The sequence below is a fragment of the Colossoma macropomum genome, unplaced genomic scaffold (assembly GCF_904425465.1).
Source record: "Colossoma macropomum unplaced genomic scaffold, Colossoma_macropomum, whole genome shotgun sequence".
NCBI lineage: Eukaryota > Metazoa > Chordata > Actinopteri > Characiformes > Serrasalmidae > Colossoma > Colossoma macropomum.
Genome location: NW_023494807.1, coordinates 15765677 through 15784803, shown reverse-complemented (window position 1 = coordinate 15784803; position 19127 = coordinate 15765677). Strand labels below are relative to the sequence as shown.

The 19127-nt window shown below is 38.7% G+C and overlaps 1 protein-coding gene across 2 annotated transcripts in view; it reads right to left on the bottom strand.

Annotated features, from left to right (window-relative positions):
• Nucleotides 1-19127, bottom strand: part of zeb1a (zinc finger E-box binding homeobox 1a) — a 36185-nt gene that overhangs the window by 5680 nt on the left and 11378 nt on the right. For both annotated transcript variants that reach the window (XM_036555941.1, XM_036555942.1), the window contains exons 2-7: nt 6350-6511; nt 6213-6260; nt 4625-4762; nt 4278-4480; nt 2732-2837; nt 672-2455 (exon numbers count right to left, since the gene is read on the bottom strand). In XM_036555941.1, the coding sequence (XP_036411834.1) occupies nt 672-2455; nt 2732-2837; nt 4278-4480; nt 4625-4762; nt 6213-6260; nt 6350-6511 (2441 nt within the window). The remainder of the gene's footprint in view (nt 1-671; nt 2456-2731; nt 2838-4277; nt 4481-4624; nt 4763-6212; nt 6261-6349; nt 6512-19127) is intronic.

Sequence of the window (19127 nt, the reverse complement as noted above, 5' to 3'; positions counted from 1 at the left end):
TTTATGTCTAAGCAGCAAACACAATTCTAAGAAAAGTAGGGACAATATGAGAAATATGAGAAATAAAAATATAAAGCAGTGATTTGTAAATCCACTTTGACCTGTATTTAAACGGAAACAGTACAAAGACAAGATATTTAATGTTTTACTTTACCAGCTTCATTGCTGTTAATTTTATCAGCTTTGCCAAAAAATGCATCAGCAAATAAACCAACAGTTTAAGAATGATGTTCCCCAGCGAGTGATTGCAAGGATTTTAGGTATTTCACTCTCTACGATGCATATCATTAAAAGATTTAGGGAACCTGGAGAAATCTCTGCAGACCTGTGAAAGTGTGGCACATTACAAAATATGACACTGAAGTCTTCCTGCAGTTGCACAGCTTAAGATTTGTTTTACAGAAAAACGGCACAAAATTTAGCTTTTACAAAATCAATTGGGGTCTTGAGGCCCCAAAAGATTAAGTATGAATCAGTGTATATTTACCAAAAAGGCGAAAAACAATACAAATAATAAGCTAAAGCATCAAATATTGTGTTTTTGTATAGTTTTCAGTTACAGGTCAACCATTCCACATAGTGTCCCAACTTTCTTGCAAATGGGATTTGTACTTATCCTGAACCTATGTGGGTAGCATGTTTTATGTTCCAAATGTTCAGGTGTCTCTTACCTGATCTGAGGTTTCTGTCGGATAACCGGGGGGTCGGAGTGATATCTTCTTGGAGCGCATTCTTTGAAACCACCTACTAACTACATCCAGAGGCAGACTGACTGACTCAGCAACTCGAGCCAGCTGCTCCTGACTGGGGTGCGAGTCTTTGCTGTAAGCTTTGAGAAGGGGCAGGAGGCTCTCCACTGGAGGTGCAGAGTCATCCTCTCCCAGAAGAGAGGAGAGAGATCCTCGTTCATCGCTGTTGAGACAGCTGAGGAGATCAGCACTGCTCGGGCTGTTGTCACAGAACAGACATGTGGCATAGTTATGGAAACCATCACCACAAGCAACACCACTGTGAGCTGTTGTTGATTCTGAGCCTATACTCTTTGCTGCTGTTCCTCCTTCTCTCTCTCTCTGTACGACTCCTTCACCATCTGTCTGAATAACGGGCTCAATCTCAGCTGGAGACTTGGGCTCTGTTTTGATCTGAATGTCCCGTAGCAAAGTGCTGCTAAGGTCTTCAGGCTGGCAGCTGTCCCTGGAAGTAATAGTATCTTCAGCAGTCTGGTTCAGCTCTGCACATGATCTTTGCTCTTCTGCCAGTGTTGTCTTTTCTGGGCTTAACTTCTGCTCTGTGGTCTTAGAGTCTATGATTGAAGTTATCTGTGTGTTTGGATGAACGGTTGTTAATTGTCTGACCACCAGACCCTGTGACCCATCTGTTCTCCTCAGCAGCAGCACTGTTGGCTGCGTAAGCTTTGTGTGTGTAGGATGTGACTGGACCAGTTTGGTTACCTTGAAGATGGATGGTGTTTTACTTGAATTACCTGTTTGGATGGGTTTAAGGATGTTTATCTGTGTAGGAACTGGCTTAGGGGTGCTTGACATTTGGGTTAGAGTGATGTTTGGTTGTGTTGAATTAACCTGTACCACCTTTGGAGGCTGGGCTGAGTTAGCCTGCACAACCTTTGGAGGCTGGGCCGAGTTAACCTGTAAGACCTTTGGAGGCTGGGCCGAGTTGACCTGTACCACCTTTGGGGGTTGTGTTGAGTTGACCTGTACCACCTTTGGTGGTGCCATAGTTGTCTGTGCTAATACAGGCTGCACTGTGTTCATCTTTGACGTGCTGATTTGTGGGTCTACATTGTAGTTGATGATAATTTTGGCATTTCCATCCTGATCCACTACTGGCAGAGAGATGGCAGAAATCACCTGTGCCTGGGGTTGAGGAGCCTGCACAACCACTGCTTGTGTTTGTGGCTGCAACTGACCAACAATCTTAGTGGTAGTTCCGTTAGCGTTTGTGCTAGCCACTACCTGCCGGATCACGTTTCCATCCATTGCTGCTTTTAAAGCATTCTGCAGATCACTTAGGTTAATACTGATTGGCTGGACTAGACCCACAGTAGGTACAACCAAAGTCTGTACCACACCCTGAGGGGCAGCAGTCTGAATGGGAATCCCACCCCCATTATTTGTGGGGGCAGTGGTGGTGGTAGTGGTTGTGGTAACAACTGGTGTGGTTGTGACAGGTTTGAGTTCATGATTTACGGGTTCTTGTTTAATTTGTTTCGGCGGGAGCTGTTCCTGTAAAGGTTTGTTACTAACGTCCACTTTCTCCCGCAAGAGGATGCGTGTGGGCCGCGACAGGGTGAGTGCAGCTTTGACCCCAGGGGTGCGAGGCAGGCCGTTAACAGCATGGGGCGATCCTACACACTTCTTGCTGCTGATGTGAGAGCTATAGGAGCCAGAGTGGGAGAACCGCTTCTTACAGTTAGAGCATTCATATGGCTTCTCGCCTGGAGAGAAGACAGGAGAGAACACAGAGTTCTTCATTCTGCAGTTATTTCATTTTTTGGATACAAATAATTCAGTTTAGCGTCACAAACAAAACAACTAAATTCAGAAATATCACAGAATACAAAAGGCAAAAAGTAAACTGTGCAGCTGAACTGCTGGTAAAATAACTTTACAAAAGAAGACCAACAGCATGTTACAATGCTTTTGATGCAACTTGCAGGCAGTGACACAGTTCACAAACAAAATAAAATGCCAATGTTACTATGGCAACTAACCGCTGTGGATGCGCAGGTGTTCCTTCAGGTGATGTTTGTATTTAAAGGCTTTAAAACACTCTGTGCACTTAAACTTCCTGTTTCCTCCTGACTGCGACACAGCCCTCTAAGAAAGAGAATGAAACAGAAATACAAAGAGAGAGCATCACAATTCATGTAGACTGTCAAAGTGTTTTGTTTTGTTTTGTATGCTTATTTTGTATGCAAGTTACATTCTGTTTACACATTATATGTAAGATGAATAAGAAAATAAAAATGGATGTGGATCAAGATGTATATTTGTCATTTCTGTGGGGTGAAGGTACGGGGTGTCCCAAAAAATTGACATCTTTTTGTAGTCTAATAACATAGCCAGTTCTCCCTCAAATGATATCAAATTTTAACAAAATGTGTAAAAACTAACCAAGTTTAATTTTTAATGTTTTTTTTTTCAGGTTGAAGAATGGCGTTCACTAGAAATCAAAAGGCATTTTGTGTGTTAGAATATGCTCGAACACAGACAAACAAGAGTGTGCAGCGTGCATTTTCGAGAAAATTCAATAAAAATGCACCAACTGGAAAGCAGATTTGGACACAGCACAAAAAATTCAAAGAGGAAGCCTGTCTGTGCAGGGCAAAGTTATCTGGACGACCACCAGCATCGGAAGATATTACATTTGTGAAGCTTTGTGAAATCGCTTATCAAATCTACATCCCTCTGAATTTCTTGTTTGAATTTTGATAAATAAATCTTGTATTGTTCAGCATGAAGCCTATTTAATTTCATTTGCCTACATGTAGTTACTCAGATATTTACATCTCAAATGATGTCATTTTTTTTGGGACACCCTGTGTTTATCATGCACAGCATCTCTTTGGGACAGAGATATATTAAATGTGTATGATATCTGTAGAGTTGAATATGCATGCAAGTCTAATAACGTAAAGGCAAAGTGTGTAAGATGCAGGGGCATCTAGGGGTGAGGCTGCAGATTGCAATCATTCATATGAATGAATACCCCTCCCTCACCCCTCCCTTTCCAAACGTGTAGCAGAACCTATGGTGGCCATCGTGTTTTCGCTTCTTTGATGCCAAGGATTCACCCTCTTTTGCTTTTTCTTGTGCTAAATAATAAGTATGAACTTCCATTTATCTAAATTTGGGTTCTCAAACTTCTCACAACACAAAATGGTTAGCCAGCACCAGCAGCAACCACTGATTCTTCTGCTTTCTTCCATCTGGTGCTATAGTACCAGCAAATTCAGGCTGCCGCTTTAAAATAAAATCATGAAAAGCACTCTTGAGAGCCATGTTTAGGTTTGTCCATTCTGGGCTACTGTAGAAACACGACAGTGCAACATGGCGTCCTCTGGTGGAAGAGGACCTGCTTCTATGTAGACATGAATGGCTTATTCTAAGCTAATGAAAACACAACTATTCGTAGCTACAGGTGATTTATACGCTAATGAAAACATAGTTTTGTATACTATCTTCCATTACTGCTAACGAATCCCCCTAAATCTTACACACTGCACCTTTAAGACACACCAGACATAAGATAGGCACCTGTTCCCGTCCATTTTTGTGAGCAGTCATGTGCCGGTCAAGTTGTGTGCGGTATGTGAAGGTGTAGCTGCAGAGCGAACAGCTGAAATCGTCCTCGCTCTTCTCATGGCGCAGTTTAATGTGCTCCTTGAGTGATGTGTGCCGTTTGTAACCCCGGGAACAGTATGGACACGTGTGGAGTTGAGAGAACTCATCAGGTGTACCTAAAGGTGATGGTTGGGAAAACATATTTTACTCATTTACGCTTCTGAACTACAACAGAAAAAGTGCAAAAAAGATTACAGAGAGTAAGAAAGAAGGAACAGAGTGGACAGACGAAGTTAGACAGCTTGAACAGTGATTAGTACCATTCTCATCATGGCCTCCTCTCTCTGGCGTGCTCTGTTCCTCCTCTGGGACTTCTGGATAAATGGCTCCTTCATTCCCTTCCGGTGGTGTTTCTTTTTCCCTGCCTTCCTCATTCTCTTCATCGGTTACACACTCCTCTTTTGTTGAAATACAGACAGTGTAGTAGATCAGCACACACACACACATTTCATCATTGTCCTTATGCTATGGAAGCCTTTTAGGTCCAGGTGCTCCATGAAAAAAGCAAGACTAGCACAGAGAACTTGTAAAACTGAGACTGAAATGAACACACACCTGTTCCCACTTACTGTTTTAAATGATACACATCTGTTCCTTCAAACCAGCCAAGAAACACATGAATGTCTATTCTGTTCATTTGAGTTTTCCTTGTAAGAGAAAGTTTCCCACCTCATAGCATGATACAAAAACTCTCATTCAGATTGGTATATCATTATTTTTCTTCTGGTCTGCCTTTGTGTGTATTTGTCTTATATACAATGCTTGAAATGTTTGTGTTTGAGGCTCAGGTAATTATTCTCTACAGCTGTACAACACAATATATACACGAGAAAAAAACAATCTACAGATATTTGTACTAAAATTGTAAGCATCAAATCATACGGTTTCCCACAGTTTAAGCAGTATACGGCTGTACAGAGCTGGGATATGGAATATCTAGCCATACAATAGTCGTTCATATTTGTTTCTCTCTTTCTGATTTATTAGACATTGTAGCCTAAGTCATGTGCTCAGACTGTGAGTGGTGGAAATTTTGTTATTGCACGTGTGAAACAAGCTAAAGCCACCAAAGTGTCCCTCACCAGAATTGAGAAAAAAAACTTGTGATCTAATAATCAGATTCAACGCACCAAGATGCATTAGGAAAGACACGTTTACTCCTCAATCTCACTTTTCAGATTACACTAAAAAAGTCTTCTTAATCTGTCATCTTATCATGTAACACAACCTGACTCTGCTCTCTCTCTTTCTTTGACTTTGAAGTAAAAATAAATTTCTCAGTGATTATGGCTAGTAAGTATGATTAGGTATGTATCGCAGCAAGGAAAACCAAATTGTTGTTGCTAATGATTTAAACATTAGAAATATACTATATGGGTTTCAGAGGACTTATAGAGTTTGGAAGTTGTGAATATAAGGGTCACTGTCTCTAGAGGTTGAGAGCTATAAGAATTATATAAAAAATTAAACATCTGGATAATAAATAAGAATATGTGCAGTTTCAATAGGAATATTATATAATATGAATACATATGTGTGCAGGGATAAATGTATAGGACTAGCTGAAGTCTGTATGTATGCATGCATAAGTAATATGATAATTTGATTTCATTGTATTGTGATAAATTAAGTCACAATATGGTTTTCTGAGCATACTGAAGATTTCATCATAATTAGTCCTGTTTAACAAGATTTAGTGAAGCACAGTATGTAAAACAGTGAATACAAATCATTGTACATAGTTTTGATGGTGTTTTTTTAAATGTGGCACTACTGTGCTTTTTTATTTGTCAAACCTCAGAAAAATAAATATTTTGATATCAATCAAGTATTACATTCCTGTCTTACCTTTGACTCTAATTTCCCGTATCAAAGCGTCCGGCCCCAGGTTGCCATCTGTACAATTCCAGACATTGTTTTTTATTAGTTTATTATGGGCTTTAATTGTATAGTAAAAAGATACATTCAGCTGTTTGAGTACTGACCATTCTCTGTGTGTCCGTTGTGTAGCTGCTGTGCTGCACTGAGCTGGAATACTGTTGGCTTTTCATCTGGAGCATCTGAAATGCTGTCTTCCTCCACGATGTGGAGTTTGTCTTCATCATCGGAATCTGAAGCTGCTTCGGACACATTAGAGAAACTCCTCACTGCATGAGAAAGAAGGAGAGAGTTTGTGTGTGATTATTACTTCTTCATCTAATTAATATGAACTTGAGATGAACTAGGCCACATTTCCCAAATGCAGTTTAGCATAAAGTGCCAACAAAAGATGACACAGTGAGTATCACATTTTCTCTTGCAGTTGTGTTCCCAGGTCTGTCCTGGGGTCTACATGCACCAGCTATCAAAGTGAATGGCTAGCTAAAGCTGACGCCACTTCCTACAGGTGAAGTCTCTGGACGGCCATTTAGGCAATATTTTCTACTGAAAGGCAAGCAATTGGACCCAGTCAGGTCACATCCAATCAGGTACCACTCTATTAAATTCCAAAGCGATTCATTTCCCTACACTAGATGTCTTGCGAAACTTAAAACGATTAACTAAAACTAAAACCGAGACGCTCACAAAGGGCTTGGTAATACTCAGTGGGTTGACACAGGTGTGTTGGATCACACTGCAGGAAAAGTTCAATTCACACTATTTCTGAAGTGAGCAATGATAATTGTCTTAGAATAACAGCAAATGTCAGAATGTAAAAGCTTTGAAGTTCTTTATTTATTATTATTTATTTGTCTCATGAATGTGAATATTAAACTCAGTAACAATGGGGCAGAATTTCCTTGTCTTGGAGGCCAGTAAGCTTGCTGGAAAATTCATCACTGGATGCTTGTATGGTTGGAGTCTGTCCAAAACGGCTTTTGTGCATGCATACGTGCGTGTGTCATTAGCAAATATAATCTCATTCCTACAGCTGCTTCCTGTGCAGACTCAGTGAAGTGGAGAAAGATGGAGCGGTGGGAGGAGAATGGCTGGAATGTAGATACATAATGTAGATACCCTGTCAATGTCTGTTCCTACCTCTCCTCTCTTTAACAGCAGCATGTTCCTGAGAAGATGCCTGCTAGCCTCGGCCTCCAAAGACTGCTGCTTATGGTATAACAATCTACCACAAACCTTTGAGATTTTGAATTGTATTTACAATCTATTTCTGTTTATAGCCTACTTACAATTCATTTTGAAGGTCAAAGGACCACACTGAGCAAAAATATTTTTATTAAAAACGCAATTAAAAGCGGCATATTTTATATTATATATTTATAGCATAGTTTAGTCTGGGTTTGGGAAGATTTTCTGAATGAATACACTGAGATGATTACCGTGTACTTGCACTGTATGTCCAAAAGGTTGACACTTTTTCTAATTAGTGAATTCAGCTACTTTAACGTGCACCCACTGCTAATACAGACATTCAATGGCGCACACACAGCTTGTATAATGTCCATAGACACGCTGACTAATAGAATGGGACACTGTGGAGCAGCTGCACATCAGCCTAAGGTCACCATGCCCAATAACAAGCATCAGCTAGAGGAGTATAAAGCCCCTCAGCATTGGGCTGTGGAACTGTGTTCCGCAGAGTGATGGAACTCTATCCAATACCTTTGGGCTGAGTTGGAGTGGCGTTGTGAACCAGGACTATGCACTAACGCTCTTGTGGATGAATGCAATCCAACCCACACAGCAGTGTTCCACCATTTAGTGCGCATGTGTCAGACTTCAGTCCTTGTGGACATAAACACCACAGACTTCAGCACAATGCCTCATTAAACACACCTGATTCAGCTCATCAGCTGATTAGCAAGACCTTCATGAACTGAATTCAAAGGTTTGGCTCAGAAGGTCCCCAGTTTGGGGGGCAGCAAACTTTTCATTATAAACTCCTCATAAAGAAAAGTAGGAAGAGCAGGTAAACAGAATCCTTATTGGCCATTTTAGTCATTAATTGTAAACCTACAAAGTGCACCTATATGGTAGGTGGACCTGATAAAAAGGTCACTGGGTGGAGGTAAACTGACAATTTTCACTTCTATTTCTGCCTTTCCAATCAGACTTATGTCACTTTCAGATGGCAAGCCAGCAAAAATAGTAGTAGTAGTAGTATTTGTGAGCATGTGTGAGTTAGAGAAAAAGGGAGAAGGAGAGAGAGAGAGAGAGAGGTACATGTACTGAATTAGTGCAGTGGTGTGTGTGACTCAGTCTCTATGGGGAGTCAGCAGGAGCGGTAACAGTCCCCAGGGCATTATATAAATTACTTCTGACGTTTTGAGGAATTCATCATGACATTACAGAGTGCAGCCTTTGAATACAAACACACGCTCACACAATCTTATGAGCTAAATACTGCTCTACCTACGCCTGAACCTTAACGTTTCTCTCAATAAACAAAATGAAATGTTTTAGATCTTTCGGCTTATTAAATGAATGTGTTTTCTGTAGTGGTGTCAAAGTTAATATCATGTTAATGCGATAAATTAACTCCACACATTTTTGTCATGACTGAATATCAACAATACTTTCAAACAGAAGAAAACAGTCCTTTCTCTACATGTTCAAATAAAATCTGCTCGCTGCCACTTGATCCTTTCCATGATGAACACTGAGTGTTATTTGTTTGTTGATGTTCAATAGTTCCAAAATTCAAACATACCCTGAGGGCAGATCAGAATGTTATTAATATGTTTCCGTTTAATAATTAAAATGGACGAATCTTTTTAGTTTACAGTCAGTTGACTTAGGTGGTTACTGGTTTTGTCTCGTTTCTGTCTCGCCAGTCCTGAATTCAGTGTGTCCAGGTCTCAGTCTTGACTCAAACTCACCTCTAGTGGCCTTGACTACAAGATTACAAGTAGCTAATAACAGTAACATTAGTGACAGATTCCTTTGGCAAACTAGCAGGAGAACTGTGGGTATATCAACAACCTGGAAGATGTAATCACTGCGTTCACATGATTTTATGTCCAGGTTGATCACTGATAAACACTAAACACTTTCTGATTAACTTTATGTACTCAGTCCACTCATACAGCCATACTGCTTTTTCAATGAAGAAAAAAATATTTAGAACAACTATGAAAAATGTAATTAATCACAATTAACTACACAAACTAATGAGACTAGTTGTTTTAATAATTTGATAGTCCTGTTTTTTTAAAACATTTTCTACATAGAGCGCAGCATTTCAACTTAACAAAGAAAGCAAAACAGACTATACCTACATACATACACAAACGCAGTAATAGGCAGAGCAGATGACACTGAACCTCCCACCTCAATTCTGCTTAAGCAAGTCCTACTTCATGCCATGATTCAGCCTATTTACAGACGTCCCTCCACCCGTCTTTCCTTTCTTCTGTGTCTGATATGATAGTCTGCAAGGTTCACAACATCCAGAGATTTCAAAACCATCTAACATTTTCACATTTATGCACTAGATTGTGCTGTCTACTAGGACTGAACAATAGATTGTTTGTAAATTGCTATCATGCTGTTTTTGCAATACTGATATCATATTCAGCAATATACTCAGATTACATTGCTTTGTTGCAAGATCTTGCCGCATGCATGTTACTTTGCTCAAAATAATGCAGATTGTATCCCAGGTCACATTATTACTAACTAAATTTACCAAATACACACGTGTGAGCTCTTCATGGTACCCATACTTATGCATGGTGAAGAAAACAGCCTCATTCTGCTTAGTTTTAATAATAATATTAATAATATTAATAATAATAATATGAACAATACTGACTGGGCTTGTCTCAGCAGATAAAATCTGTATTCCTGATTCTGTCCGATAAACTTGCTAAAACACAAACTTGTCAACAGGAAGTGATGTAATGGTACTTAGGTGAAGAAAGAACAGGCACTTTTTAGGTTCCTGTTTTCTCCAATCTCACTTTCTTACCACATTTTATGTGTGAGAGTGTGTGTGTGTGCGTGCGTGCATATGTGTTTGGTGGCAGGTTGACACCTACATGTGTGCATTGGTTCAAAAAATTCACAACTTTCAACAGCTGTAAACTAATAAACTAATAACAATGAAATAAATAAATCAATGATTACAATAAAAAAATATTCAGCAATAAATCTGGTTACATGAACATGAAAACACATTACTTTAGCATCATATAAAACTGTTTTCCTGTAAATTGTATAAAACTGAACTCAACTGGCACAGCAGTTCGCCAGTTAACTTACAGACCCTGCATCCAGGGCAGAAGCTCGGCATAGTGAGTATCTAATTTGTTATCTTTGGCTGAAGTGATGAGGTACATTTTAAAACTGTTTTGTTTAAACTGCTAAGCTATTCCTGCTAAAAGTCCTTTTGTTTTTGTAAATACGATTTAGAAGTAGGTGTTTTATGTTTGAAAAAACATTGTGTAAAAAAATATAATGCTTGTGTTTTTCATTCTTTAAATAAAACACAGTGTATTTTTACTGTACTCTTCCTTCCAACCCTAATTTATCTAAAACATACACACATGCAGTCACACAAAATCCTGATGGAACGCTTGAACACACTGACCCAACATTCTCAAACCCAACCAATCTGGAAGCTGGGCTGTTGCCTGTGATGGCTGTGAATTCTCTAGAATGTTCTCCGTCATTCACACCAGTTCATTTGGCTTCGCAGTTCAGTTTTTTTTAGAACTTTGTAAAACCAACCGCCAACATCAGAGTGTTTAAGTTTGTTTGAGAATGCTGGGAAAGTGTGTCATGAGCTTAACAAAGATAAACTCACTCTCTCTCTTTCCCTTCCTCTTCTCTCACTGAGAGTCAATGAGAAACTCACACACCCACACAGTTTCTTTCTAACAGGCCAGTCAGTTATTGTGAGACGCTAAAAGACCAGCACATCTCTCACGGCTCCTGTTCATGATCTTTCTTCCTTTCACAGCCTCTGTGTCTCTGTGCCTGTCACGGTCTCTGTGTCTGTGAGCAGCTTTTTATTTCTATTCATGGAAGTCAAAATCTCAAAGAGCTCGAGACTCAACACATGCGCACGTCTAGGCGCTCCTGTGTGCGTTTGTACTGCAGCACCTGAAAGGCAGACAGACTTGGCAGGTACAGCCCATCCACTATGACCTCATAATCAACACAGTCACGTTTCCATGGTAACTCACATTTCCTGTGGCGTTTCCTGGGATGAGGTGATTTGGCTTGTTATGGAGCGCACCTGCTGCCCCTCTCTCTTTCGCACACACAATATAAAAATACACAATACACCGAATTCACACATACAAACATGACACACACACACACACACCGCACAACTCAAACATTTGTTCAAAGTAAGTCTAAATTCCTTCAGTCAAAATTATTTAAAAATTTTTAAAGCGAGTGTTTAAAAAGATTAAATGTTGTCAGTTATTACTGATAAAGTTAAGCTGCACAATACATCATTTGTTACTGCAGTACATTTATGCGTTATTGCAGTATTAGCCTTTGTACTATCAATTGAGTTGGGCAACATGACGATATTTCATTGTTTTTTAAATTACATAAACATAAACATGAACATAAATTGTCACGATATGCTTTTCTGAAAATATTGTCAGTACTTAAAGAACACTGACCAACTTCATTTCTTCACAAAATGAGCACAGTTAGGTCTGTTTAATTGGCTTTAGTGCAGTGCACTTTGTTAAAGACTGAATAAAATTCACTGTAATTGTAGGTACATAATTGTAGGTAAATGATTTTAGTCACAAATAATGTGAGGCGATCTTTAACCACATTGAGGATTCACTGAAGTGTTTTAATGTATTGCAAGGCACTTTGCAGTTGCATTGATGTGTGAAATAATAACACACACTTGTGTTACTGGTTTTAACACTTCTTGTGTCATTGTTTTCTGATTGAACACATTCTATGTTAAAAATAACACAAAATGTGTTATTCGCAACTAAGCACAGAAATATTTTAACGCATTTTGTGTTAAAATGAACACAATTGATGTGTCTAGTTAAAGATAGAATGTGTTTTTTTTTTATAGTGTAATATTTTGTGCATTTTTGCAGCACTGTGATAAACATGATTTTAGATGGAACAGAAGCAATTTCCAGAAAGCACAGTCACATCTCTGTTCCAAAGACCCTTTTAAGTGTTTGAAAAAAAACTATGACTGCAATTACTGATTATTTTCATTCTTGAATACTGTATCTTGAATTATTAAATATTCCCTAACAATAAGAATGATCAAGAATTCTAATGACATTATGTCGTTACTACTATTAATTACTACATCTATTTTAATTACTTTTGTATTTAATTACTTTAGTTTTACCACCCAGTGCACCCTGAATAATTTTTTCTGCAACACTGAACAGCTAGCCTGCCTGCACGCTCTCATTTATTCTCATCATAAATGCTACTATGAATAGCTAGCTATCTAGAGCAGCAGGGAACTTATCTGGTTTGTACCTGGAGCTAAACTGCCTCAAATTGCTAGTCTTGAAAGATGTCTCAAATCACAAGGTGTCCAGTGGGTAGAGACAGCAACTGCGTGCGAACGGTGAAAAGCTAGCATTGAGCCTGATAAACAGACAACTGTATTGTTTGTACTGTTTTAACCTTTTCCATAACATGTTCACTTACTGAATGGTAAAGAGGATAACCAGTAGGCTGTTTCAGATTAAGAATAGCACAGTCTATCATAGACAAACAGCTTGACTCTTATATGATCTGATGAGCATTAAGAGCGTTATTATTGGCTGAAATGTATTAAAACCCTATACATCTCCACTAATGATCTCTCTCTAAACAACAAAAGGAGCTGAATTAATGAAACTGAGTTCCATGGCTGGAACACATACCTGCTGACACAGCACGCTTTGATGGAGTCAGTTCAGTGCTCATGCTTCTTTAGTAACACATTCATTTACATTTACATTTACAGCATTTAGCAGACGCTCTTATCCAGAGCGACTTACAAAAAGTGCTTTGTCTATCCAGAGAAAGCATCTTTGCTAGTTACCAATGGGTTAGCAATTCATTATGCCTAATTAGTCAAAAAAGGGAAAACATTTTTAAAAATCACCTACATAGATGTAAGTGAGGACATTCACTCACTAGGCTAACATGTATTAATATGTCTATAGTGTTGTTTTTATTCACTGGCACTTAATGCATGCATGTAAGCACATGAGCACTCTGTTACACAAACAGTGGCTGTAAAAAACTGTATTTGGATTATGAGCTACATTTGCGTACCTCTGTCCTCCCTATTCCACCATGTGTCATCCTCACATAACCTGAAATACACCCACGCTCATCATCTCAAAACTAAACATGCTGACACACTCGCACACCAAAACAAATAAACAAACAAATATGTTAACAGATGTGCTTTTGTAGGCGTAGCTGAGGTCCTACAGGCTGAGATGTCTTCACTTTTGGGCTCAGGAGCCCTGAAACTTACCGATAAGAGAAAAAGCGCCTCATTTATAAAACCACCCTCTGACTCAAAATGTCAAATGCCTACAGCAGCTCCATTCAGTTCACATTCTCCTGCTGTTTAATCAAACCTGATGTGCCTTCAGAATACGACTGCATGAGACTGCAAAATGATATTTGTCAATTATGCTACTAGGCAATATACCTGTGCAATAGACTGAAAACAAGAGGTGTTTTTACAGTTCTGTTATACGAGCACTGTATATGATGTATAACAATGGTCAGAGGTCTTTTCTACCCATTTTCCAAAAGCATCGTAAGTACAAGGTTTACACTTTATTCTACTTTGAATACACTTAGTGCTTTTTTTGCTGATTGCATAGAATTTTTATAAGTAATAATCTGGACAATATATGTCTGAGTTTGTATGCTGCTATTCTCTTTCTTGTACAGAAATCTCCATAACTGTTGCTGGTATCATTGGTAAATACAAGCAAAGGCTGTGGAAAAATGTTTGTTCTTACACTGAAAACATGAGAGAAATCTTTTCAGTCAGTTAATAAGTGAGTCAGCTGATTTTTCTCAGGCTCTTCCAGAAACAGTTATGCGCAACATCTAACTAACATATATTCATAATTCATATTTGCTTGCCGTATATTGTAAAGCTTTCCAGAAGGACACCTGTGCTGACATCAAATCATAAACACAAGCTGACAAGGCAATAATACAACTTTGTGTTAAAAAACAGAGCTGGGTTTGGTGGAGTTAAGGTCATGCAAACAAGGTCATAATCCCTACTGTAAGTCTTGTTAGGATACATGGCATCATGAATTACAGCAAATACCAGAAGATCAAAATCGGCTTACTTCTACCAGAATGGTTCACTGGCAAGAGAATCAGGCTTTGGTTGATTTTACCTCATTTTCAGGGGTAAACAATATCATGCTCATGAACAACAAAGACATTTTTCATAGCCCTTTTGCTCATCTTTCTTGGTGCTAAATTTGGAGGCTGTACATACTTTACACTAGGGGTGAAGGAAAAAATTGATTCTTAGATGCATCGATTAGATGCAACGATTCTGAATCGATTCACAAATGTCAAAAATCGATTTTCTAAATATTTAATTTATAATGTAATGTTGATGGAACGCAAAAGGCGGAACTTGGAAGTGCGGAAGTGCAGCGCCCGGACAGTCTGCGGCGGCGGCACAAACACAACTGGATGAGTGAGAAATCCGACCGGCTCCCTCTGCATTAAAAGCCAGTTTAGATCAGGAGTCACAACTCAAATGTTAACATTTTGTCCTTTCAACAAAAATCAAACCACCTTGGGAGCCACAACATTTAATGTCCAGTATGTGTTAATGTCCTAGTATAGACTAAACAATATAAAGGAAAATGCAGATTTACTTCGCTCCACTTTAAGCTTTAGCTGTAGCCGCCTTTCCCCCATCTCCGCCAGAAAACTTTTACTCAGAAGTAGATCAGTCTCTCATTGTTCGATTGTTTTATGAGGCTGAAGTCGCTTCTTATTCTCCAGCTTCTTGTTCGAACTTTCCTGTTCCACCATTTAAGGTGGAACGGGAGAATTTGAAAGAGAAGCGACTTCATCTTCGCCACTTTTTAGTGTGTGACAGTCTCTTGTTGCAGATTTAACATACCAGGAATCAACTGCAGTGCTTATAAATGTGAATAACGCATCACTGCTGTGTGACCTGCAGTCTGCACGCTGGTTCTCAGTCGTTGCGGAACAGGGCTTTCGCTCTATGTTGCACACGTCCTTAAGATACTTTACTGACACAGCGATCCCCCGCAGCCCTCTCTCTACAACGAGACCAAAACCGAAGATATAAAATCACTAAAGAAAATGGGTAGAATAGCTGTAACGTGCTGCGTGGAGATCCACTGCCACTAGATCTAATTTCACCGTAACTGCGCATTTTATCGCAGATGAGTAGCAGCAGCTTCTCGTGCTCCAAACAAGAGCACTGAATGAGAGCCTTCTAGTTCACTTGCCACATCACTTCCATTTGTTTTATTAAAAAGGTATTGGAAGTAAATTCATTATGTATCATTACAAATACTTTGCTTTAAAAGTACCAAGTCACTTTAAATAACAATAACACAGAGTCACTTAGTCATTTTAAAATGTATACTGTCTCTACATTCTGTGTATATTTTGTGTATATTTAATATATTTCAGTTGGTTTTTCTTGTATTTTTATTTTTATTTATTTACTTTCTGTAGAGTGATTAGCTGAGCCTCACAAGTATTTCAATGCATAAATGTCCTGACATGTTGTGCAAGTGACAAATGAACTTGAAACTTGAACTTGAAACTTGAGCTCACACAGGGAGAAAATATAAATGCTATATAGAAAAAAAGATGCATTGAGCTGCATCGATAATCGTTTTATAATCGCATCGCAGCCCTCTGAATCGTAATCGAATCGAATCGTGAGGTGCCTAAAGATTCCCACCCCTACTGTACACTGCTGTTAACTCAATATTAACTTAGTGCAGATTAAAGTGTTACAAACTAGAGACCAAAAATAAACCAATGGTTTATTCCTAATTTAAAGGAGTTTGGAAACAACAGGAAATTATGTCATAAATGTACTATGAATACCCATCTGATCAGCAAGATTTGGTCACCGCTTTTTGAATATGATGCATTCTGCATACTGATTTTAATATACATTCTCAGTGCTATACAGCTTTCTCTTTGATTAGGAAATCATCTACAGCTCTGTTCATCATCAAAACTTTCTTAATTGTTTGTAGCTATATTCTTCATAACAATGATTCCAGTTATGTAATGCTGAATGATGTATACAAAAAAAGCTGCAAAGCTTTCATATTGGTGTAACCTTAAAAAAAGTTTGTTCCACGTAGTTGGCCAATATAAGTTCTACAGACAAAAGTATCAGTAAATGTAATGCGCTTGGAAATTGGAAACAAATGCCAAGAATCTCTGTTAGAGATGAGTGTAGTACATGCTGTAATTAATTCCAGGTTAAATGAATTACATTAATGATGCTTCAGGCACAGTGTGTTATAGAATACCATGCTTATAAATAGATCACAAACTACTTAGGAGGAGTTACCTGAGATGGGTCTCTCTCTAATGATGTGGCTTTCAGGGGTCTCAGGGGTCCTGCCTAATAGCATGCATGCTCCAGTATTACACTTAAGAACCCGAGAGACACTGATCATACACACATGCACACTGTATGGCTCTCCCTCATGTATACAAGACATACGGATATATTTTAGCCTTGCTAGAAAAAAAACATTCACATCCTCTTAGACAATAAGGCATCAAATTAGAATGCAAAAAACAGCTCATAGAGATCTTTCACTTTCTTTCTTTCTCTTTCCCATTTATTGCTGCACTGAACCACACACACACACACACACACACACACACACACACACACACACACACACTAATCTCAAGGACATTAGAGATTAAGTAGAGATAACAGATTTCCATCCCAGGCCCTTAATGAGCTGAATCAGGTACGATAGCAGTTTTTCTGCATGCAGAATTTGAACGTGGCCACTACATAACGCCTCTTTGTTGGCATGGCAAAACACTACTCTTGCCATAATAGACTGCATATAAAAAGACTGCTGTTATGCTCAGTTCAACACTGTCATTAATGACTGCAGGGGCAGCATCACTCCTGTGTGGCTCTATACTGTAATCAGCACAATGCACCCGAAGAAAAGCAAGCTGCATTCACTCAAATACTGCTGTCTCATGACTCAGTGTCTTATGAGGCAGCGTTTTTGTTTGTACCCCTTAAGGTACCTATAAAGGAATTTGGTTTGACATGGGCCTCCAAAGCAGGAATACGTCATGAAGTTACCAAGATACCAACCTCTCATAGGCCACAAGCCTAGTGAAAAAAGGGAATGAAGGAAGTAGAAATAATACATAGATAGGTCATCTTGCTTATAAATTATAATTTCTAATAGTTTACATGCTATTGAAATGTTATTTTAATATTTAGCATTTTGGCATTTTTCTTTTTCTCAAATAGATTAATTGCTAACACTAGTCCATTATAATCTGATAATCTGATTAGCTCAACCTGGTAATGTATCACAGAGTACACTACTATTTTTTACTGTTATTTTAATACAAGGTTTCTCAATGCATGAATCATTTTGTCACAGGTTAAGACGCCCTTGCATGACAGTGCGAAGGTAAGGGCAGTGTTTACAACACTGATGGACCAGACCAGGAGTCCTTGGACTACAAAGAATGCCTGAAAAGCTTTTACAAGGAGGATACAAGGAAAATAGGAGGCTGACATGTTCTTTCTTTGGTTATGAACTATGTAAATACGTTCTGGGTGTCAAACTGTAAGTCTACCATTTATTTATTTGTTAGGTTGTTTATATATTTGTGATGTATGTTCAAAATAGTCCAAAAACATTTTATGTGAAACTGATAACATTTCCTTTAAAAAAATATATATATATGGCTTTAGCACAGTCATTTTTTTTCAATCATAATATAGAAACTATATAAGAGGGGGTCCCTATAACCACTGTACACTACTGATGTATATACATCACAAACAGTACTGGCATAAAGACCAGTTTTCTAACAACTAGAAACATAAGTTTTAAGACAAAGCTGAAGTTGGCATGAAAAGAAGACTGCCAGAAACTTGACAATATTTTGTCCATCATTGCCAGTGCTACATGAATAGTACTGTGATTTTCAGTGGAAAAAGTGAAAGGGTAAAAGATAATGTAGACAAGGCTGGATTAAGATCCACATAGGCCCCTGGGTGTTGATAGCTTCCTCAGCTTGCACTACCCCCCAAATACAAAACAATCAATATAACCTGCGTGTGTGTTGGGTTAGTTGAATCTTTCTGCTACGTTTAATTGCCGTACCTTACAAAGTGAAGGGATTTCAATGGGAGGATGAACGCATAAAAGAAAAGATAGTTGGGGTAGACATATGAATGGCGTCAGTATGAACTGGTGATATGTGCTTTGGATCAGCAGTTGGATCTTTCTTGACAATATCATTGCCGTAGTTTGAAAATCCAAATCTGTGTGTTTTAAATGGTGCACAGAATGCAAAGACAAATGACAGGAAAGCAGGTGTTGAAAGATGACTGATACATTATATGGACAAAAGCATTGGAAGCATACAATTGTCCAAAATGTCTTGGTATGGTGAAGCATTACGATTTCCTTTCACTGGAACTAAGGGGCCTAGGCCAACCCCTGAAAAACAACCCAATATCATTATCCCTCCTCCACCAAACTTTACAGTTGGTACAATGCAGTCAGGCAGATAACGTTCTCCTGGCATTTGCCAAACCCAGACTCG